The sequence below is a fragment of the Centrocercus urophasianus genome, unplaced genomic scaffold, assembly GCF_019232065.1.
Source record: "Centrocercus urophasianus isolate 14NV4802_14NV808 unplaced genomic scaffold, USGS_Curo_1.0 seq_11, whole genome shotgun sequence".
NCBI lineage: Eukaryota > Metazoa > Chordata > Aves > Galliformes > Phasianidae > Centrocercus > Centrocercus urophasianus.
Window position 1 is genome coordinate 79,576,134 of NW_024884253.1, and position 24,321 is coordinate 79,600,454.

The 24,321-nt window shown below is 40.3% G+C and overlaps 1 protein-coding gene across 7 annotated transcripts in view; it reads right to left on the reverse strand.

The window, feature by feature from the left end:
* ECI2 (enoyl-CoA delta isomerase 2) overlaps positions 1–24,181 on the reverse strand; it is a 28,890-nt gene extending 4,709 nt beyond the window's left edge. Inside the window, exons 1-10 of one of the 7 annotated variants that reach the window (XM_042837088.1) lie at positions 24,063–24,151; positions 15,500–15,680; positions 13,354–13,461; positions 11,555–11,594; positions 8,281–8,443; positions 6,948–7,046; positions 5,354–5,545; positions 4,429–4,498; positions 2,574–2,676; positions 1,280–1,400 (exon numbers count right to left, since the gene is read on the reverse strand). In XM_042837088.1, coding sequence (XP_042693022.1) covers positions 1,280–1,400; positions 2,574–2,676; positions 4,429–4,498; positions 5,354–5,545; positions 6,948–7,046; positions 8,281–8,403 — 708 coding nt within the window. In that variant the 5' untranslated portion in view covers positions 8,404–8,443; positions 11,555–11,594; positions 13,354–13,461; positions 15,500–15,680; positions 24,063–24,151. Of the gene's footprint in view, positions 1–1,279; positions 1,401–2,573; positions 2,677–4,428; positions 4,499–5,353; positions 5,546–6,947; positions 7,047–8,280; positions 8,444–11,554; positions 11,595–13,353; positions 13,462–15,499; positions 15,681–24,062 lie in introns of all 7 variants that reach the window. The other 6 variants (XM_042837105.1, XM_042837111.1, XM_042837118.1 and 3 more) reach the window with 6 other exon arrangements.
* Positions 24,182–24,321: the final 140 nt, after the last annotated feature.

The following is a 24,321-nucleotide window of genomic DNA, read 5'->3' on the forward strand; positions in this document are numbered from 1 at the left end:
TGACTTTAATACAAGTACAGAGGGAATGAAAGCTATGTCATATGACTAAGGGTGAGGCTAATACATATGTGCAGAGATTAAAAAAAAAAAGAAATACAATGCAAAAATAAGATGCAACTAAATCTATGTAAATTTACGGATGCCAGAGGTACTAAGACAAGGGGGAATTGATCATAATTCAATATAGTCTTAATAAACTGGATAAGTATGAATTAGAAGGTATTATTTAGCATGGACAGGTTTGGCAGGAATTACTCTGTATACTGTACGTAATAAGAACTAATCTTTAACTGACAGCTCTACAGTAAAGAATACAGGGTTACAGCAGATCACAAGTACACAAATCAAAAGACATCCTGGGATGCAGAAATACACAGAAATACAGTGTGCATAATGTGGAGAAGTTTTTCTTACTTTGTGGCAGTAGGACATGAGCTGGACTGATGTATTCTGTTTGTACTATTATGCTTCAAGACAAGGAACGAGTGGAAGGAGTCACAAGGAACGTGACTGAAAGCATATGAGGAAAAACTAAAGCTCAAAAAAGAAAAGATCAAGACAGCAGATGTAAACCTGAAATACACCCAACAGTATAAGTGCTCACTGAAAGCTGAGAGGATGAAAGTAGTCTGTTAGATCCAGGAACAAGAATCAATGAGGTCATCCTGCAGCAAGGAAAGATCAGGTGGGAAGGGAGGAAGAGGGAGAACCCAAGAACCTTCTGATAAAAAAGATCTGTGGACTGGAATAGACTGAATGAGTTATGTATACTATATAAGCATATGTCAGGAGTGATATAGTCATAGACAATCCTTTTGGGGCAAGCAACACTTAGTCTTGCAGATTAGTTGTTCTTAAGTGTCATAATGACAAAGCCGGTCAAGCAGGGCCTTTGAGGAAAAATCTAACACAGTGCTGAGGCAGAAGTCAAAGTGCCCCCCATTGCTGACAGTTATGCAACTAATAGCTTGCCTAAAATTAATTAACAACTTGGGTTAAGTTCTCGTTAAAAACAGTTTATTGATAAACAACAGAGAGCATAAAAAATTAGCTATATAATACAATTACGTGCTATGTTTTAAAATGCATATTAAACACTGGCTGATGCACAACTCTAGGCAGGTAATTAATGAGGGGTATTCCTCAAAGTGATAGAAAAGGCATTTATACCTGTCTGTTGTGTGGTTGTTTTTTTCGTCAGATTACTCTGCACCAAATAACATTTGCTGCAGAAAGAGCCATAAAGGCTGCCTTGGGATCAGTTATGCAATGTACCCACCTTGTCAGAAGCGTAGACAATGTCAAACAATCCAAGGAGTGTTACAGAGATTCCAATGGCTGGGCCATTCACCACCGCAATCAGTGGTTTAGGAAACTCAATAAAACTGCCCACAAACTCCCTGAAAAGCAGAAATAAGATAAGACACGCTCCAGTCTCTTCCATCAAATACAAACCATTTTCAAAACATGATTAGATACTGCATAACAAAAAACATGAGCTGTATCCTAGTTAGTATACATTGTAGACTACTTCCCAAATGAACACTAGCAAGGAAAATAACTATTTAAAATACTTGTATTTCCTTGCCAGCTGAGAATCAAACATGCACAGCCTTCCTAATTAAGTGCAATCAAATTTTGATTCAGTTACAGTTACTGAATGCAGCTCACTAACAAGTCTTTTGCCTACATTTCCATTCCAATTCTACCCTTCCAACAGCCCCTTCCTTCACAGATTCTATTCTGCACTGAAGCTCCAAGCAGGTACCAAAATTGTGATGTTACCACAACGCAGAATTTCCTAGTGCTGTTCTGCACAGGTTTGAGAAACAACTCTTTGTTTCTTTTGATAGCTACTTCTTCCAAGAAGTTCAAAATGCATTCTCAAAATACAACCTTTTGAAGAAGTGAACAGTGTTATAAAGACTCCACTTCTCTGGGATATCTGTCCATCCGCTGCAATGAAGCACTGTGCCCGTGTAACATTTACAGCATAACAGTCTTCCCACAAAAGCAAGATGGAAGAACAAGAGACCACAAGACTATGCACCATGGAATACCCTACAGAACACTACAGACTGAAGCACGGCTAAATAGCACTTCTTGCAACCAATTCAGACTCTATCACTTTGTAACAGGCAACTGTGAGCCACAGGCAGCTTGCCCAAGTAAAAGCTGCAAAACCGAGCACTTCGCTTTCACTTACAGTTCCTGTTTAAATTGTAAATCAAAAAACAATTTACAAACTGCAGAGTCAAGAGCACATTTTTGTCATTCTATCTGTATGCACTTTGGGGGCTAAAAATGAAAATCAAGTCTACACCATCACTGTGCTTAAAAGATTACACAGATTGCTAACATGCACCTCATTTCCCCAGTTATTTCCTATGATTAATGCTACCTCTCCCCCATGGTCTTTGTGTTGACACACACGATGAGCTCTCAGACACAGTCACCTAATGGGAGGTATCACAGCGTAACTGGGCTCCTGCTGCCATGTTTCTAACAATGCCTGCAAATTATATTTTACCTGTTACAGTAATGTAAGCATATTTGAAAACAAGGTGTTTTACTTGAGTAATTCTGCTGCATCTTTTGCCATCTTTTTCATTTCACTAGGTTGGACATTAGAAAAATTATTCAGATCATTTCCACTTGTATAGTACTCTCCATTTCCTGCAAAGAACAGATAAAAATAAATGTACCAATGATTTCTAAGTAGCTAGAGAAGCTTTCATTTACTACATTTACATAAAAATTTCCCTCCACGCATCTAACACTATTAAGCAATTAGAGAGCTTGTCTTGAAGTATGTAAAGTATCTTTAAGGACATCTACAACAACAGTTTAAAATAAGTTTTGACTAAGACTTCACTGAAAAACAATGGGTAAGTAAGTGAGGAATATTAAATTTAAAAGATTTGAGATGAAAAAAATATTTTTTTATTTCCTGCAGCACCATCAGTTGAAAAAAACCCCATCTTTTATTTTTTTCCCTGCATACTTATTCAGATTTTTGCTGTCACTTCACAGTCATTCACACAGTAACAAGTGAGAAATATACCTATTTTTTAAACATGAAAATGGAAATGTAAGTTTACATATCTCAATTCATTCCCCTTCAAACTGACAAAGGACTCAAAAGTAGATAGTCTATTTAATATGTTGAGCAAGTCTCACTTTCATTATGATGCACTAAGAAAATGGCACAGCATATAACATTGCCTTGAAATCATTCTATTGAAAGATTTAATCATTGATAAGGAGCAGAGAATTTCCAGTGAATGTACAAGACAGTCTGAGATACCATGAAAGAAAGCAAGGAGTATTTAAAAGCTACAGTGTATGATTTACCTGTCCAAGTCATCCTATATGATGGAATAACTGCTTACGAGTGATAGGACAAGGGGAAATGGTTTTAAACTGAGACAGGGGAGGCTTAGGTTAGATATTAGGAGGAAAGTTTTTGACCCAGAGGATGGTGAGGCACTGGAACAGTTTGCCCAAGGAGGTTGTGGATGCCCCATCCCTGGGGGCATTCAAGGCCAGGCTGGATGTGGCTCTGGGCAGCCTGGTCTGTGACCCTGCACACAGCAGGAGGCTGAAACTAGATGATCACTGTGGTCCTTTTCAACCCAGGCCATTCAATGATTCCATGATTATATGCAATGAGGATAGGTCAGGAAGGCAGCACCTGCATTAACCATTCAGTCTCTCCCGCTTGCGCTTGCCACCAGTCAGCAATCAGAAACAGACAGTTTGTACAGTCAGCATCAGAAACAGACAAAAAGGTCCTCTAAAGAATTCAAATGCTACTGCCTCAGAGCTGTTAGATTTCACAAGCAGCATCAGTTTGGGCTTTCCTTTTGTATGATGGCTACAGTCATCTAACTGTACTCATCATGTATCTGATGACTGGGGTACAGCAGGGCTTGGCTGCAGCACCCCTGGCAAATTGGTTCCTACAGCAGCCCCAGGAGAATCAAGAAGCCAAAAATCAGTTTTTCTAATGATCATAGATAAACACATAGCATAAACTTTGTCTTGTGCTTGACAGTGCAGCTCATGAGGGGCTTGTTTTTAGTATGTTCCAATGTCCAATGTGTTACTAAATCCATACAAAGCCTAAAAGCAGTAGGGAAAATCTGTGGAGCAGATGCATCACTTTCTCAAAGGCAGTACTCTGCAGGAGTATCCCATGTCTGTCTTCTCATCTCAGAAACTGCAAGGTTGCTAAAGAATTTGAAGCACCACCTTGAAATAGTTCTGCCAAAATGCTATCAAAAATCTTCAGTCTACAACAGAGGAAAGCATTTCCCCACTTACATAATTCTATCTTAGCCTAAATGTGAAGTAGATAGTTCATGTCAATACTGTACTCTGACATAAAAGAAAACACATCTATGAGAAGGATAATAAGTATTGTACCAGTAACAACTGCTATGGTAGAATCATCTTTGGCAGCTTCTTGAAGTGCATTGATAATTTCTCTGTACATCTGCAGAAGAGAAAAATCAACAAAATATAACTGTGATGCTGCAAAATTTCATAAAAAGGAGATTTCCACTGACAACAAGGAACCTGAGAGACAATTTAACTACGATCCATTTAAGTACAAAAACATTTGCATGTACAGAAAGTACTGCAATTGAGGTATCGTTTCTGACCACAAAATCATGTCTTCGCAACACTCAGACTTCAAATTCAAATCTCAAGGTCAGAATAAGATCCCTTGGAAAATACAAACTGGAAACAGCTAATTTTAAAAGCTGGGAAACAGTCTAAGTCAGCAAAATAATATATTAAAGAATTAGCAGCGGTGGGGTGAAAGCCCTCTCCTGGTATCATTGCCATTGTGAAACAGGATAATCACAATACTCCCTGCAGGAGAGATTGCCTCATGGAGACAGCTACAGAACAACTACCTAGACATACACATGACACTGCTAAGCTGAATTAGGCTGCACGCACTGTTATAAGCAAGGCTACAGTCAAGTCTTGCCTCCACAAAACAAACTTGTCTTCTTCCAGTTTGCCATTTTAGTTTAGTACAGCCCACGATCCTATGATAAGTTTGGCTGAAGAAAAAGAAAAAAAAAAAGAAACCAAGATTTTTTTAAAAGACACAGAAGAGCCCAATCTGTAAAACATTAGTAGCTTGATTTTGTACTAGATCTTCATGTCTTACATTGTCACTGTTTGTCAATATACTCAACCCTCATAAAATTCTGATCACAGTACTTCAGGTAGCTCTGCTGAACTTGTAGCAATTATTCTTGAAAAACCTAAGTAGCCTAATCAGGAAAGAAAAAAATAGATATAACCACTAATCCTCTCAAATTAATTTCTTTACCTTACGATTGATAGCATTTTTCTTATCAGGTCGGTTAAACATTATCTTTGTGATATTGTTATCAGTGGTAACTATTAGGGTTTCATAGCCACCATGACTGCTCTCTTTTGAAGAAGCATCTTTTTTCTCGCCAGCAGATTCTGCAGAGATCAAACTTGAGACAAGTTTAGTATATTCTTGTCTAGCATTATCCTGTAATAAATAAACAAACACATAAACAAAATTGAAGATTATCTTTTTTATGCTATTCGCAAAATGGTCATCAATAACAAAAAAAAAAAAAAAAAGAGGAGGAGTGTGCTACTGGACCAAATAAAATCTCCACTGGAAAGTATGCTAATCAAGAAGGAGAGAACATGTTGTATTTAAACACTGCAAATCACACATAAAGCCAGCATCCATCAGATCTGAAAAATGAAAGAGCATAGATACTGCAACAGTGACAACACTGGTTTGTTTAAGAATTGTCCCCTCCGTGCCTAAGATTACCTGAATGACCTCTGTTATTACGCCAGCATTTCCATGCCTCTGGGGATCCTTTGTTTTTGCTTACCGGTTGGACTTTCTCCAACCAAATGAAAAGTTCTTTCTAGTTTAGGACATGCGGTGCTCAAATGCATCCACATCATTTTAAAACTGTTCGAAGATACTATTTATCTTTTAGAACAAATACAATGTACAAAAGCTAAAAGAATGCTGCCTCCTTGTTTCTATAGTAAACAGTGATTTAAAGGAACTATACCTAGACAGCTTTACAACCTGTTTTCTTGAAAAGATAGCATACTTTGGGCACTTATTAGTGTAAGTGTGTTAACACTTTTGCTAGATATTTTTCCTCTTTACTACAACTTCACCAACAAGTTCATTTCCTTAAATATTTATTTGCTATTCCTGAAACAGAACAAATGTAAAAAGGAGCAACAAAATAAAAAAGCAAAAAATACCCCCAGAGGCCACCACAAATCTCTTCCTAGCTCCTGCTCTCTTTCAAAAACACTTCCCAGTGATATCCTGGCCTCAATGAATTCCTTTCCTATTAAGAATATGCTATGTTCATGAAATTATCCAGGTAGGTTTAAAGAAAACCAAATTCACACAAACAAGAAGTCACCCCAACCTTGCATTAAGTAGTATCTTTGAGCAATCACAAGAACTATTCCTGAACAGCAGGCCTCTTGCAGTAGTGACTGCATTCAGCATTTCCTTCATTTACTAGTAGCACCAGAGGCCAACTTCTTAAAATGACAATGTTTTCAAATTTCGCTGGATTCACAGATTTGTTCTTCATTGTAAGAAGCTGTAAGAACTAAGAGACTCAATCCATCTTTCTTAAGGGGAACAGCAGAATATAAAATAGGAAAAAGTATATTTATTGAAAATCACAATACATATGGGTCTCTTATGCTGACATGAGCTGTTAGCAATAACTGAAATCTATGCTTTCACAGTGCAAAAGTAAAATACACTGCACAACACTGTGGTCTGAAGCAAAGTGAGTCAACTAACAAGTAGTATGTTCAGACATAAGGCCTTCATTCATAGACCAGGCACTTCAAGACAGAGCTCAAATAACCAAAATTATAGGTATTGTCACCTGAGACAAACTGCCAAGTGAATTCCATGCATCCCATTTGGCTTTCTTGACAAAGTCCAGCATACCCGGCTTTGGAGAATTGCAGGGACCCTCAGTAGCCTAAAAAGAGAGTGAAAGAAACTAATTTAAACCTCTGATTACAGTTCAGGTACCTTGGCTTAAAGAAGGTGACAGGTAGGACTGTTACGTGATCAGGATACAGAATTCACCTCAGACAGAAGGAATTCCAGTGGTCAGAAAATATTCAGGCAGTACACATACCACAAAACTCCCAATGCCTGCCATTTCCTATCAGTCAGTGCTAGGCCTGCAGATGAACCTAACCAATGAGACATTCATTTCCAAGGTGCCCATGCATTTACATTCTCAGTAACTTATCTCAAAATTGTGCAATCTTATAGACAAAAAAATACAGAAGTTATGTGAACAAAAAGAACACTGGATAAGACCCATGGAGTTGGATCTCACTTCAAAGTAGGCCCTATTATGAGCAAGGGCACAGGATCAGTTGATGTTCAAAGGTCCCAGTTACCCCAAAGTATTTTATGATCAGTCTTCTTGAAGAAGAGTATGCTATTAGAGAGATATTTAGAGTAGATGAGAAAGAAAGGACATATTCATTTTTATCAATTACTGAAAATGCATGGAACAACCTGTTGTCTTTAGTTTTTCATTTAAAAGAGCAATTCATTGCCTTCTTTCATATAAAAAGTCACAGCCCATGTTGCAGAATTGATCCTGCAGACTATCTTGATCCACGAATGCCTCCCCAGTTACCAGCTGCTAGTCCATAGGGCTACCTGTACTATTTCTACATAGGTCTGCTTCCACGCTGTAGTAAAAAACAACCCTCACTCAGAATCAATGTGGGGGAACAGTTTCTTGAATTATTAAAAAGAAAACTTGCCACACTCACAAAAGTAAACCTTCTAATATTAACACCATTGTATCATAGGACCAGCTGATTGACAGTAGATGCAACGCATGTAAGAGGAAGTATGTAGCACTCTTTTTTCCTAAGCGCAAGCAGTTTTCTCTGTGGTGCATCAATATATTTACTACATTATATGGAAGGCATCACAAAATTGATGTAATATGGCTCCCAGTCTTTGGATAAAGGTTTACATTCAACTCCCAGTTTATGCGACAAAATAGTTCTGGCTTCACTCAGAATTCAGGCAGAGCTGAAGGGGCATTTCAAGAATACAACTTGAGCATTTCAAGAGATTGTTAAGACAATACTTCAGAACAACATGCACTTTTCATATATATTTTACAGACCCATCCTCTCAGTTTATAAATGCCCCTTACGAAAAAAGCAAACCAAGCCAACCTGTTTAAACAAAGCATAGAGCTTCAGTTTCGTTTCATTCCCAGGATCATTTTTCAAAAGTTTCAGCTGCTCTTGAGCCTTCTCAAAGTCTTTTTGGCTGACTTGCATGGTGGCCGCAGTCATGTGCAGGTGAATGGATGGAATGCAAACAGGTTGCACTGGCCTGTTAGTAAATGGAAAAAATACTGGTTATATTCATGACAAACATCTCAGAAATACAGAATATTTTTATTATTCATTTTGAGTTTCTTCATACAACATCAACAGCTTTATGTGTCTATGAATTAAGAGAACGCAGCCTGTCTGGTTGTGGTCATTTTTTAAAATTTGTGTGCAGTCTAAAGGCCTCAATCTCTGAGGAGGGCAGTGTACGTTAAAAAAGGAAAAGTTATAACATAGCAGATAATCATGCAAAAGAAAAGATTGGACAGAATATTCTGGGAGAAGAGCTTTCCATCAGAAAGAAGGTAATTCTATCAAAAAATGAAAAAAAGTCCCCAAAATAACAACCCAACCCAGCAACATTTCTTTAATGAAAGCTTACTTCCACGTAGCGTGGGATTAAAAAAGCAGGTAGTCTAAGAATTTTGACATGTCAGTTTACTTCAAGTGATCATGTAGGCCTTTATTAGAATAGTGCTGAACCCAGACGAATACGTGGGTGAGCCTTCTGCCAGCTGAACTGATGTGCAAACCAACCCATGTGCTCAGCACACTGCGTCACAGTTTCACAAGGTGATCCTTTACCCCTCTGGGAGGCGATCCAGTTAACTTGCACAGTCACAGAACGAGACAAACCTCACCTTCAGGTCTTGCTTTGTCAGCCCAGTAGGTGACAATGCTCAAGTGGATTCAGTGTTTAAAAACAAAGCTTTGGTTTTACACCACTTTGGACAATCCTGACTTCACTGCAGCTTGACTAGGGTCACAGAGTGCTTTAGATATTATAGCCTTTATAAATCTGTTTAATATACAACAGTGACCCTATTTTTGCAAATATATACGAAGAAAAGTTGAGTGGGGAGAAGAGGGGAAAAGCAGAGCAGCAGCCCAAAAGTGTACGCATATATGCTCTGGATTAAAGGAATTTTGAGTTTGGCTACACATGACTGTTTTTCCTTACAAAGGATACAGATTGGACAAGTTAGAAGAGAAGAATTCAAGAATGAAATTATAAAGAGCTGGGGAGAACTGAAATGATCTTACAGTGAGAAAGACAGAGCTACACCTATTTGCTGCTTTGCTTATACCCACTTTTACTTCTCAGCAACGTGTTTTTTTGTGTGTATAAAATATATCACCTACCAACCTCCAGTACCCCATCTTTCACTGTTGTATTTTTTTCCCCTCCTTACCTCATGATTTTTAAAAGAACACAGTGCCACTTAACTGTTTATCACAGTGTGGTTATACAAAAGCCTACTTCTTTTCAGCTCTTTCTTACTGCTTGTAGCTCCGTTCTCTGCGAGATACCTGTGAGTCACACAGTTCTTTATGCCTTCTGATCTCAGAGGACACTTCACTACACATCAGTGCCGATCTCAAGATCTCACCACTGATGGTGTTCTCAAGATGCTAAGCTAAGCTGACTGCTACTTCTATACTAAAATGACAAAGAATGGAAATGCAAGAGAAAAATCATTTCACAGTTCACTCATGTTGGGTGAGCCCTCACTGTTTAAAGGGCCACAGAATTAGCAGAAACAGAGCTCCTCAACCAGATCCAACGAACAGAAAGGAGGTGCCTAGGGTTACAAAGCTGGGGAAGGGTCTGGAGGACAAGGTGTCCGAGGAGCAGCTGAGGTCCCTGGGTTGTTCAGCCCTCAGCAGAGGTGCTGAAGAGAAGCCTGATGGCGGCTGCAGCTCCTCACAGGGAGCGGAGGGGCAGCGCTGAGCTCTGCTGTGTGTGACAGCGACAGGGCTGAGGGAACGGCATGGAGCTGCGTCAGGGGAGGGCAGCTGGGGTCAGGGAAAGGGGGCGGTGGGCACAGAAAAGCATGGAAAAGCAGCCCCAAGCTCCTGGAGTTCAAGGAGTGCTCACACAATGCTGTCAGTCATGTGCTCTGATTTTTGGTGGTTCTGTGTGGAGCCAGGGGTTGGACTTGCTGGTCCTTATGGCCCTGCCAACTTGGGATATTCTATGATTCTATGTCTAACCATCTGCCAGCACTAAACAGCACAGCCCTCACTGAGACCATGCAGTGACACAACTTCAAGGAGAGAGGCACAGGAGAGGCTGCCTTCGCATACCAAGAAGCAAACTTGCTCCCTCCATCCTCTCCTCCCTCTCCTCCTTGCCTGTAGTGCTGTATCCTTCTTATCCCCTCCATGAGTAAGTCCACACCTTTCAGTGGCCTCGAGAAACTGTGCAAGATTTTGCTGAAACTATTCATAACACATGGAGAACCTGGAACCTGACTCATAAACTGCCAGTGTTAAACCTGTACTTGTTTCAAGCCAAGCAGAGAAGATGCCCAGGAAAGGAAATCAAAGTCTCTTTGGCCTTCCCCCTTCTCATCTATTCACTGCAAAGGTAAATTATTTCCTTTGCAAAGCTTGCTTTCTTTGTGGTCCTGTACTTCGTAGGCAATTAGCTACCAATACACTTGCTGCAATAATTCACCTTCCTTCTGCTGTGGAAGAGTGAAGAGTGGCGAGTGCTGGAGAGAGAAATGAGGAAGCACAACCCAGCAGAGCAGCCACACAGTCCACAACAAAAGCATACATGCTCCTGCAGGATCATTCAGTTGGTACATCACAAGCTGTCTATTTGGGAAAAAGAAATAAATCCTGAGCACCACTGCCTGAACATCCTGCAACATCCGGGCTCACGATCATATTGCATTTATTCCTTTGCCTCAAACATCTGATGGTTCCCATTCAGGATTTGTATTTTGCAGTTCTCTCTGAACGTGTTCACGTAGATGTCTCTTATTCTGATAAGTCTTCAGACATAAGATTTTCAATTATGATCTTATAAATCAATTACACCGAAAGTAGTTTCTCACTGCCTAAATGATTAGCAAAGACTGCAAAGCCTGTTAAAGAGAGGGCTTCCCATTACACTGTGGTTCTGTCACTTGTTTAAGGACTTCTACACAGATTAAAGATGCCAACTTTTTGTAAAACACTGGCTGCTCACTTTTGAACTTTTAAAGCAACTTAGCAGTTTGCACATTAAAACACTAAATGGAAACTGAAAAATCTCTTTGCATAAAAAACGCCAGATATGCTCAGCAAAATAAAGAGATGGATACAGTGAACTCCATCTTACCTTTTCTCAATAAAGGTTTTCTTTTTAATGGCAGCAGTGCCTGGGGAAAGAAAGCACAGGCAAAAGCAGTTAAAAATCCTATTAGGATTAAAAGCAGTGGGTGGTGCTAGAAACTCATGGATTTAAAACTCCTGACAGAACCAGAAACTGTTCACTTCACATTTCTGTAATCAGCCTTAGAGAGAGAAAGCTCCCTTCTATGTCATATTGTATATGATATCTTGCCTTTGCCATGATTGCTATCACAAAGCCCTGCAATCTTCTGCATCATTCTTCCCACACATTCCTCAGGCAGGACAGTGAGCAGCACAGCAACCCCCCTTGCAAGCCTGTAACATTTTGTTAATGCAAGCTTACTTCAACATAGCTTGGGATTAAAGGCCAAGTAGTCTTAGAATTTTGACGTGCTTCACTGGAGCAAAAGCACGCTGTCTCTGCCTTTTTCAGTTGAAAAGCAATCAATATACCTAAGTACAGTTACCATTTTAAAACTGTTAACACTGTTGTATCAGTGTTTATTTTCTATGGCAGTAAAAGCAAAACAAAAAGGTATTCTCCCATTCTAATCTACAGAAACAGCTATCAGAACATAATAAAAACATAGAACATCATATCATAGAACATCATAAAAGACAGATTTTGTAATCAGTTTGAAAAATGATTATCACAAACTAATGATTAATCACTAATTTGTTAGCATTTCACTTATAGATCTGTAATTTTAAAACTATACTTAGCAAAAAAATATTGTGATTTCCTAAGTACTAGCAAGAATTTCAGAGAAATGAGAAAGTGTTGCCAGTGAGGATGCTCTTATTTAATAACACTTATTTTCTGTTGAAAGACTAAAAATTGCAGGCAAGAAGTAAGAAGAATGCCAACTGAATTTATTTCATTACACTTCATGCAGACACAAGATTTTAACTGTCCTGTAAACACGTTTGTGAGATCCACTGTTTTCATATCCTATCACAGTCCTTCTGTATCAATGAAATCTAAGTTCCTGACATCTACTTTTTGCGGGCTGCTGAATTTGAATGGCAAGAAAGGAAAGAATATTTGCTGTTATATACAGCAAATAATATAGTTAAATGATTTAATGATTGAAAAGAATTCTAGAATAACCTTCAGTATCTCAGGCCACTAGAAAGGAAATTTATATAAATAATACAGAATGGAACAGGCTTGCAAAAAAGGCAGTGAGCACAAAAAATCAGTTTACTTCAAGTGATCATCTGTAGGCCTTTATTAGAATAGTGCTGAACCCAGACGAATACGTGGGTGAGCCTTCTGCCAGCTGAACTGATGTGCAAACCAACCCATGTGCTCAGCACACTGCGTCACAGTTTCACAAGGTGATCCTTTACCCCTCTGGAAGGCGATCCAGTTAACTTGCACAGTCACAGAACGAGACAAACCTCACCTTCAGGTCTTGCTTTGTCAGCCCAGTAGGTGACAATGCTCAAGTGGATTCAGTGTTTAAAAACAAAGCTTTGGTTTTACACCACTTTGGACAATCCTGACTTCACTGCAGCTTGACTAGGGTCACAGAGTGCTTTAGATATTATATAGTCTTTAAGAATCTGTTCAATACACAACAGTGACCCTATTTTTGCAAATATATACGAAGAAAAGTTGAGTGGGGAGAAGCGGGGAAAGGCACAGCAGCAGCCCAAAAGTGTGCACATATATGCTCTGGATTAAAGGAATTTTGAGTTTTGACTGTTTTTCCTTACAAAAGACAAAATTGGACAAGTTAGAAGAGGAGGAGAAATCGAGGGCAAATACATATAACATACATATGGGTGATCCACAATGCCTACTCCAGCTCCAGGCAGAGTTTCAGGCTTCAATTCCTCCCTCGTACCTCCTTTGATCCTTCCTTCAGATTATCCTGATTTTTCTCCCTGAGGGAGAAAGAAAAGGATCTAGAAAAGGAGTACAAGTTCAGACACATGAAGGGATGCAAGGGCACTGCTGGTGGGAAAGATTGCAGCTGTAAGCAACCGCAGCAGCTGTTAGGAAATGAGGCATATGAAGGGAACAGAAACCAGTATTTAAACTTTAGCAGTGAGAAAATAAGTGGCCCACATAGAAACAGAAATTCAACCCAAGACACTGACTTCTCCTATTTTCTCCCAAGACTTCGCATCTGCATCTCTGAAACGAAGATTCAAAACATCAAAAAAGAAGCAAAGCATTCGCAGTGCCAATAATTTGTAGCTTTCTGGTAACTAGGAAAATAACGTTATTGTTTTCCATATTCACTTATAGTTTTTTCTGTACGTGATCAGTTGTAAAACTGTACTTCACTTTATTTTGCTGAGCATTCTGTTAACATGAAAATCATTACATATTTTAATCTGGAGGTTGCCCAAGTCACCATTCATCCTATGTGCTACTGAACCCAAAGAAGGTATTTATACTTAATGTTACGTTACTGTATAGGAAACCTGAACATAGCCCAGCACTTACCTAACAACATAAGAGCTTTCTCTAAGTAACTGAATGCAGACAGGGCTAATCTGCTATACTGCTAAGTCCTCCAAGTCTTCTCTTACTACGGGCTACCCAGAACTGAGCTAGGAAAAGCAGCAGCACCTACAAAGCTAATCTAACAGGAGATACCTGTGGGAGTGTTGAAGAAATCACTCCTCCGCCACTGCTGGATAAAAAAGGAGCGTTGTAATGTTGTTGGAGGGGGTGGGGAGGGTTAATACAGAAATTCTAAGTGAAACTTCATAGAATCATTAAGGTTAGTAAAACACCTCTAGGATCATTTAGTCCAACTGTTTACCCACCACCATCATGCCCACTAAATCATATCCTTCAGCACCACATCTCCATGTTTCTTGAACCCCTCCAGGAACAGTGACTCCACCACCTCTCTGGGCAGCCCATTCCAGCACCTCACTCCTTTTTCAGAGAAAATTTTTTCTAATATCCAATCTGAACCTTCCCTGGCACAGCTTAAGGGTATTACTTATCATCCTAATGCTAATTAGCTGGGAAAAGAAGCCAATTCCCAACTTGCCACAGCCTCCTTTCAGAGGGTTGTAGATAGTTATAAGGTTTTCTCCGATCCTCCTCTTCTCCAGACTAAACAATCTCAGTTCCCTCAGCTGCTCCCCATAAGACTTGTGCTCCAGATCCTTCACAGCTTTGCTGCCCTTCTCTGGACATTCTCCAGGACCTCAATGTCTTTCTTGTAGTGAGGGGCCCAACACTGAACTCAGTACTCGAGGTTCTTTTAGTCGTAGGAGGAAAGAAACCTTCTTTGTTATCCTGTTACAGCCTTCTATGTACACTATTTTTTGTCATACATTCTTCAACTTTTTTTTCTTCCTTTTTTCCTCCCCCCATTACTTTACCTCCACTTGACAGGTTTTTATGCTAATATAATCTCATAACCTCCCCTGACAACTTCTAGATGTTCTTTTCTTATACTGGGAGATGTGGAGTTACCATATTTGACATGTGAGCATCTTTCTTCACAGCTTCTGTCATCTGGAAAAGGTCTGTGTCTGCTTCCACAGCTACACCGTGTAGGAACATCCACTGCCCCTCATTTGTATGCATCTCTGTCAGAATCCTCTGCTACCAGTTAAAAGGAAAACAATTCAGAGCAGAGACCCATGAAATTCAGCTTTCGTTCAGAAGATAGAGAAGCAGAAACTGCCTCAAACGATTCTGCCTGTTCAAATTTCAGCAACTGGTATATTTCTTAGTATCTAGCAACTAAGAAGGAAACACAGCTAAATGAATTGCTCCTCTGAGGGAAAAAAAAAAGACTCTTTTCATGACACCAGCATCTATACCTTGCTCAAAAACAAAAAGCCAACTAACCAGCAGCAATCCCTGCATGTAAAACAGCCCGTACTTCTTCATGGCAATTCACAGACAGACTCTCGCTGTGAGCCTTCGGTTCAGACGTGTTGCTCTCACCTGCTAGCACGCACCACAACGGTAGGTCAGTAGCAATGCCAGTCAAGCAGGCTGCAGCAGGTCAGCAGTCAGTTAACAGCAGGTTAGCATCTGGAGTTGGTTGATTTCTCCCTTCAGTGTGAACCAGTGGACAGATGCACAGGTAAAGCTATGCTGCTGCTCCCCACACTCTTACACAGATCTGTTGGAACAAACTCTTTACTTCTTAGGTCAAAAAGCCAGTAAGAAAGACTTATTAACACTAAAATTACTGTCTTGAAATCAAAACATTTGGTTTTCTCGGTTTTATTGTACAAGGTTTTATTAATCATTGTGACAAACAGGAGCATGATGACTCAGTAGACAGTTCAGTTTTCCTTAAACACATTTCAACAGACATACAAACAACCTACCCCTCCCTGTTCTACCAGCGTAGTCCTTGGTAATCCTCCACTATTCTGTGGTTAACATGGAATAATTAAGGTTTACTACTACCATATAATAAAGATACTTCCAGTGTACTGGGTATTTCCTATACATCTAGCTAGTGGGAAAGAACAGTGCAAATTCTCTACAACCAATTCACTTACTGCTGCTTTAATAAACAGAAAGAAATAAAAGCCAAGTTATTTCCTCCTTCACATTAGAAAATTTCAGCAGTTGTTCTAAACACAAGTTCAGTGTACAAATCCTTATCAGCTTTCAATATTTTAGACTCCTACATTATTTTGACACACAAAAACTAGAAGATAATGATGTGTCTGCTGGCAAATTGAAGTGCTGAATCACTGTTGTTTAGTGTAAGTGGCTCAGCTGCACTTGACAGCTTTTTTTCAGTTGTAAAGAATAGCTAAGAATCAAAGCTCTAGATTACCATTCACTAAGATCTGAAATGGGCTGCTCTTCATTCTCTGTTCAGACACAGTTAATATTCTCTCATCACAGCTGCTGGAGAGGAGGGGGAAACTGGGATAATCTCCTTAAATCTCTAAGAGTTTTTTTCCTCTCCAGCAGGCTTTAAGATAACTGGATGTGGTGAATGAGACAGAAACAGCAGAGGATTTCCTGTACATCCCCAGTTGATAGAATCACGGACACAGTTCACATAAGACGTCTCTCTGAGCAGGAAGATTTGCAGACATAGCCTCCAAAACACGTTTGAAAGTCAAAAATATAAACAAACAAACAAAAACAACAAAGCTGCAACCTACCCATGTGACATTAGGTGAGAAACAAAGTTTATTTGGAGACCAATGAACACAAACAGGTCCTTTGTACATCCAAGGTGACTTTCTAACTAAACTCTCATGAACAAATACGCCAAATAATTTTGCTGCTAATGGAGAGAGGAAAAAAGCTATTTTTTATTTGGCTGCTGAGGATAAACCTTGCTGACTGCATGGAGATAAAGGCAGAGTGCTCACTGGTGTTAATAGCTTTTGGCCAAGGCAGCTAGGATTCCAAAAAGGACACAGCCACTATTGGAGCACTAGAAAATCCACTGACACTACTGCAAGTTCAGCTGAGCCAGTGAATGAAGACAAACAATTTGTTTGAAGCTTACTTTCCCACATGAATCCGTGACACCTAGATACAACCAGAACAGCAAAGATTATGATTCTATTACAGTACAAGCTCTACGAAATAACAAGGCAGTACTGTGTCACGGCAGAATTTACAGCTTATCAATGGATAATGTTACTGCAAAGTCATACCAATTTCCAACTCTTTGTCTTTAGACACCGTCTGTGTCTCTTGCCTTGTTCTTTGTTTCATCAGAGAACCTAACGAGCTTGTAGATGTTACACATTACTAATTCTTGTGTTCAAAATGAAACACTGAGAATATTAGTCACTGTTAGAGATGAAAATCATATACATTCCGAGTGAGTTCAGTTCATGTCCCATTAGATCCTCATGAAAGGCTTACATCACGTCACTTAGAAGGCTGCACCCACAGCAGGAGCTCCCAGAGCTCACACTGGATCTCGGCAGTAACTGGGGGGGATGCAGTGCAGACATACTGGTTTGTGCTATCAGTATGGAGATTACAGAAAACTGTTGGTCTGGGGAAGCAGCTGACAACCAAAGTAGCTTGGAAGTTTCAGTACTGATGTGTTTGGATCTCTAAGCATTTTACAAGCACATCTATAGTGGAATAAAATAGTAGCACATCTGAAATAAAAATCATACACTGTTTTAATACCACATAACAAATCCAACCCTCAAGAAAACTTTTCAGATCCAAGTACAGAATCCCTTCCATGTAGCACCGGTGAGGCCATGCCTAAATCACTGAGTCCAGCCCTCTGCACATGAGAGATGGAGCTAATGGAGAGTCCAGCAAAGGGCCACAATGCTAATTAAAGGACAACTCACCATCTGGCTCCCTGCAGGAATAAGATTATTGGGGGAAAAAAAAAAGCAAGGGGGGGGGGGGGAAGAAAGAAAAAAATGTGGAGGCAAAAAAAGAAGAGAGCAGAGGAAAAAGTGCTTTCCATCGAGGGAACCAAATGTCTGTGAGAGTTTAAAAGGACTCTGCCGTATTCAGAAAGCAGAAAGGTGGTTGTTGATCTTTTCCTGGAGGGGTTCGGGGCTGTTGGAGGTTGGTTGATCGATTTTAAATACGGCATTGCGCAACCACAGTCATAATGATACCATGAACTGTGGAGTCTGGTAGCACTAAGGGCAAAGTTGTTTGCTTGTTTCCAAACCAGCATGGTAATAATTTCTATTTAATGGCTGAGACTTTAAAAGAGACTTTAATCCCTAACTAAATCACAGAAATCTCCACTCAGAGTTGTCCATGCTATCAACTGAAGAGATAGCTGTCACACATATAAACAAAGCAACACGGCAAAACATTACGCAAATTCTCTGGATTTCAGCAAAAACACAATCCATCCTCACACTGAATTTACTGCTATCTCGTGCTGTCACATTTTTTGTATGCATTTAGGACAACATGGAAGCCAGAACCTTGTGAACAAAATAATAATGCTTATGTTCCTTCTGCATCTGGTTAACCTGAGTTATCTAAGACTGATCATTTTAAAAACATTAACTGATAAAATACTTCTCTGACAATTGTAAGTATGATTAATTTTTGTTTAATACCATTGCTGTCAGTGTGAAAAGCCAACCATCAGGGTATTTTAAGAACCAGGATGTTGGCATATTATGAAGTCACTTCATTATCAAAGTTGTTTCAAACTTAAAAGGTTTCTCATGTCAAGTGGGATTTTCTTGAGCCCTCTTTGAAAGGAATGGCTGTTCAAGACTAAAAAAAAAACAGTATCCAAACAAAGCTACTAAAATTTGCATGGCCAAACCCAACCACAGCTTTCTGAATAGGATTTACAAAAAGGAGTGGGCAGTGCCTACTACAGTGACACAAGGCAGACTCTCTCTGAGGCCAATGAGCTCTCTGTGGCTAAGCCTGGAAGACAGAAATGGTGCAGAGAAAAGGATGCCACCACTCTGACTGGTCACTCCCAGGACAGCCTCACTGAGGTTTTCTGCAAGGCAAGGTTTGTACCTACTTTGGTTGTGCCAACCCCTGCAATCAGACCCAAATGCAAAGACAGCGCAGAGCACGGCCATTTAGTGAAGACAACAGAAACAATCCAATCTCATAGCCACAGGAGATTAGTTCTTCCTCCACTCTCACCAAAAGAGTTTATTTATAACACGCATGGTCCCATGGTAAAGACAAAAACCCCAGAACTCTTCCCAGAACTTTACATCTCTCTGCCTTAGCTAACATGGTGGAAGGGAGGGCAGTAAGAGATGTAAGTCTCTTACTTAACAAGAAAACTGTAAGGTATTGCAGAAAGAGACGGCACTGAAGTCACTGATGAAGGGAAAGTCTTCAGAGACTGTAACATCATGCTCTGCTATAAATATATCAATGGGCCATTCATATAATTACCAATGAACGTAGTTATGCTTTCAAATACAGGACCACCAATTCAGAGAGCAGGTTCAGTTAATTCCCAGACGGGAACAGAAAATGGCTGCAGAGATCATGTAATGACTGCTGTGTACTGCACTGGGACTTTGTGCTGAGCTCCTGCTGGGTGAGTGGGCTGAAAACCTGCAGATGCACAGTCACAAGATGGTGCTGGGAAACAAGACAGACTTTGGACACTGTCCAAAAGCCAGAGTGGAAGCGAACTCTAGCCCTTAAAGCTGCTGCCTACCAAGCTGAAGAGCTGATACTGTTGTACAAATAGACTTACTGGAACAAGGGAGTATTCCAAACACACACAAAGATCACTAAGGCTAAATAAGGAAGGAAAAGCCAACAGGTTACTAAAAAATTAACTATTTTTCAGTTCACCTTATTTGAAATGTTATCAGTTCTTTGAAAAGGCTCTTTATTGTTGCTGAGAAATAAAAGAGCAGTTGATGGAAAGCTGTTTTTGATAAGACCTAGCCTCTTCTGAAGTTGCTGAGAGTACTATGACAAGAAACAAGCTGGGATGATGGGGGGCATCTACATCAATGTCTTAGTTTAGATGACAACGCTCTCGAAAATCCCTAAATTATTTCCAATTGCTCTCCCCTGGTTTCTCTTGCGGAGCTGTCTCACAAATACATGTTAGATTCCTCCTAGATTATACAAACTCATAAGATGTCCGCTGGCTGCTAACAGGCACTCAGTGCTAGGATTGTACTACAGCCAGTATGAAGCAAACCCTCAAAACAAGGCTAGCATGGACACAGGCTTCCCACCAACAAACGTTCTGCTCCTACGAGTCTGACCAGCAGTAAAAAGCAAATACAGCCCACCTCACAGCAATGGAGTTGTAGAGTCTCCAATTCTAAACAGCTGAAAGTACAAATGCTGGACAGATACAGTATCACCTTCTGAGCACAACTTCGTCAGCCTCCCCTTCTCAGACAAATCAGATCAGAACAATTACATAGAATGAGAAAGGACAAGAAGTGAGCACATAGCAGATCCAGCACATGCAACTTACAACTCTGCATCTGGAAGGAAATGTACAGTTAAAAACAGAATGAATTAGGAAGTACCCTTGAGTTTTGCCCTTGTATTTCTATGAGTGTTCTAAGGATATATCTCTTTTTCTGGTACTGTCTTTGATACAAATCTGAGAGTACACCCATCTTGTCTTTCTGATGCATCTTTTTTCTGTGTTACTAAAAGCATTAAATCATTATTATTAATGTCTGAATTATATCTAATAATGTGTAGCAGTCCTTTTCCTTTGTTATCCAATTCAGAATGTCTTTCCTCCCTTCTTGTTCTAACGGCTTAGCATGTTAAGTTAATAATATTACTGGTAGGAAACTTGCCTAAAGGGGTTGTCTTTGTTTTTGTTGTTTGTTTTTTCTTTTTAACTGAAGGCAGAAGTCACACTGATCACACAATTTGCATTATTTGTCTTTTTCTCTGTATCTCAAGATGCTCACATACATACTTCAAGGAATCTCTCACAAAACATTGGGAGAAAAATGCTGCAATTGAATGTCCAGACGGCACAAGTGACTTCAGTTTCTTTGTCAAGATGCACTCATTCCTATTTGAGATACATACTTGAGTAAAAGCGTTTCACTCATGAGAATCACAGCAGTTGAATTTGCATGTTGTACCAGCCAGAGCATCACAGGTCTTGAACCTATCGATATGATGACATCTGCTTCACTGTTCTACTTTTAAACTTGCTTACCCAGTATTCTTAATGCACTAAATGCCTACTTCTCTAAGTATTTATTAAGCCACTTTGGACAGCAAGAGGAAATTCTACAAACTGACCTATTTTTAGACTAGTATTCACCATTATCAAATAAAACCGAGTGTCACAAGCCAAGTTCTGCTTCATACAACTGAACTAACTCTGAAGATGCAGTTGCCACAATGCACACAACTGCATGTGACATTTTGTTTGGAAACAACATAAAAGAGGTATGTAATAAAGGCACAATACAGGCAACGTTACATCATTATTTGAAAAGCTGTGCTAACTGTACTCTCAGCAGGGAGCCTTAATTAGTAGGATGCACAATTATGCTCATTTTTGGGTCTGGCAAAGGAAGAACAAAAAAAAAAAACAAAAAACCACCAAATGAGGTATTCCTCTGCATATTCCAGTACAGTTTTAAGTATCTTACCTCCCACTAACAGCTTATTTGGCAAGTAAACAATTGTCTGAGGAGACAGAAAAAAGAATACATAGACCCTGTAAGATGAAGCCATCAAACGCAGTAATCCCGCATTCACTGTGGTCAAGCACCTAAATTGAAAGCATCTGCATTTTTAAAGGAAAGGAAAGTGACCTGCCTCATCTTACAAGGAAAGCTACATCACATCTTGCCCATTAACCATGTACATACAAGTCTGAGAAAAAGACTCAAGCTTTCAGATGGCACACGCAGATGGGCAACTGATAATTGGCCTTGCCAGGTGAGAGATGGGACTGCTTAGAACTGAGGCAACAGCAATAACTTGAAGGCATAGTCTGACCAAAAGCTTTTGAGAAATAATGGGAAATAGTTTGAATTCAGACATCTTCACATCTCATATGGGCATCCTGACCTCAGTTTTAGACTCATACCTTATCTGTTAAACTTTCAGAGTGTCCAGAAATTATAGAAATGTCAGCTTGCAACATATAAGGACTCTGAACCGAAAATTCAAAGCACTATTGTTTATTTGGCCTAATCTTGCTCCTACAAGCCAAGCAGAAGCACGTATATTCGCACTGATATCCTCATTAAATTGCTTCATACAAAACTGCTCTGCTTGTGGTGAGGGTACAGCTGAGCTCCAAAATCTGCAAAAAGGATAATGTAAGTTGGAAGTGGATTCAGGAGGTAACCTGCTCCTGATGTGACCTCAGAACAGCGACAGCTTTGAGATGAGATCAGGCTACCCAAGGCCCTGTTCAGCCAAGCTCAGTCATTCTGAGAGGAGAAGTTCCGCAGCTTCCCTGGCACTGTGATAGTCTAATTGTTGGGAAATAATCCAAAATCTTTCAAAAGAACACTGACAAAGAATCAAATCATGTCCAAAATCGTGCAGGCTTTAAGGTGTTTACTGTAGTTACTAATGTAAAGAGAACTCCTTTAGCTGTGGTGGGAGCGACATTTTTCTTGCACCACGCATTAGACAGGGCTTACACGAGCTCTGATCAGTGACACTGCCTGCACCAGAGCCTCTGCTTTTCCTCTCAGTCCTGGTTCCTTTCTCTTCTGGCAGTGGAACTGCCATCACACAGCTGCTCAGCACTGGCAATGTTTACTTTTTTGTTCTGTTCTTAAACTAACACACCCAAAAGATGCCACTGAACTGGACAAGAGGCAACTTTTAAAAGGACAAAGTAGAAGCAAAGTAAGATAACTGTTCAGAAACATGATGAGCATTTTTAGTGAAGTATTTCTTTAAGTTGATTCAAAGTTTTTCATTATAGTAGGAAGATGTAGCATTGTTTCTGAGTCAAGAGTTTACACATTTGAAATGTGGATCAAAAATAAAAACACCTGGGCATGGGGGATGTGCATGAAGAGGTGGCAGTGAGAAAGCACAAATAGCAAAAGTTAACTTTTGTATTTGTATATGTATACAGACGCCCACAGAAGGAAAGCCATAAGCTTCCATACATATATGTATATATATACACATATACACAAGAAGTAAAGAAAAATCAGCCACTGAAATGGTGGACAATCTCCAACTCCAGTGTCTCCCTCTCCAGTGGGTAAGTCTGCCTCATTTCTGAGATCTTCATGGCTGACTTAAGGACAGAAACTGAGAAATGAAGTGTTCTGAAATAAAAGCAGGGTGGATTAAAAATGATAAATCCAGCTGAGCTCTGCATCAGCTATCGGTTAGAAAAAGATATTACAGTTAATACTGGAGGGAAGGATATCGATGTGCTCTGACAATTCAGCACCAAAGAGAACACCCGTCACTCACCTTTGGTTGTGGTTACACACTTATGCACAGCTGTGTTTTAATCAGTCCTATAACTTTATGCAAGATCCAAAGAAAGTGAATTTGGACCTCTTACCACTACTGGAGCTGTGGCACTGCTTAAGGATGCGAGTCATTGTTTTACTACCAGCAACAGTGTTTCATAACACTGATTTAATTGTGCCGAAGGTTAAGAGCTGCTTCACTGCCAGCCAAGCAACAGCGGTACCGCTTGGTGTTACACGGCGCTTTATTTTTGAAAAGGACCCATGCTCTGTAGGACTGCTCAGAGCCGTTCACGTTAGACGCGTATCTGAAGCGCTCCTAAACTACATCAATGCCAGACACACAAGTAAAAGAGCTGATCAAAGCGGTGCAAACTCCACCGTTGCTCTCAGAGTCCCGAGTCGCACCTGATATCATAGAATCACAGAACTGTTGAGGTTGGAAAAGAGCACTGATCTCACCTAGACCAACTGACAACCCACCCCAACCGAGTCCCTCAGCGCTACGACCACACAAAGGCCTCCCGAGTTCGCGAGGGCGCGCCCGGGGCAGCCCTGAGAGGCACGGGCGGCTGTGGAGCAGGGACGCGTCCAAGCCGCCCCTCTCTGAGGGGCAGCAAAGGGAGGCAGCACGGGCTCACCTTATCTCGCAGATACGCCGCCAGCACAGGTTCCGAGCAAAACTTAGTACAGAAGCCGCCATGACAACTGAGCGGGCGGACGCGCTGACGGGTAGGTAGGAAGGAGCCGCAAAGCACCGCCCCGCTCCCAGCCTCCCTCCCTGCGTTCCTCCCTCCCTCAATCCCTCCCAACGCCGGGAGGGCACCGCCGCCGACGCGGTCTGGGTTGAAATGGTGATCGTAGAAAATGTGCTTTTGAGACAAAAAAAAAAAAAAAAAA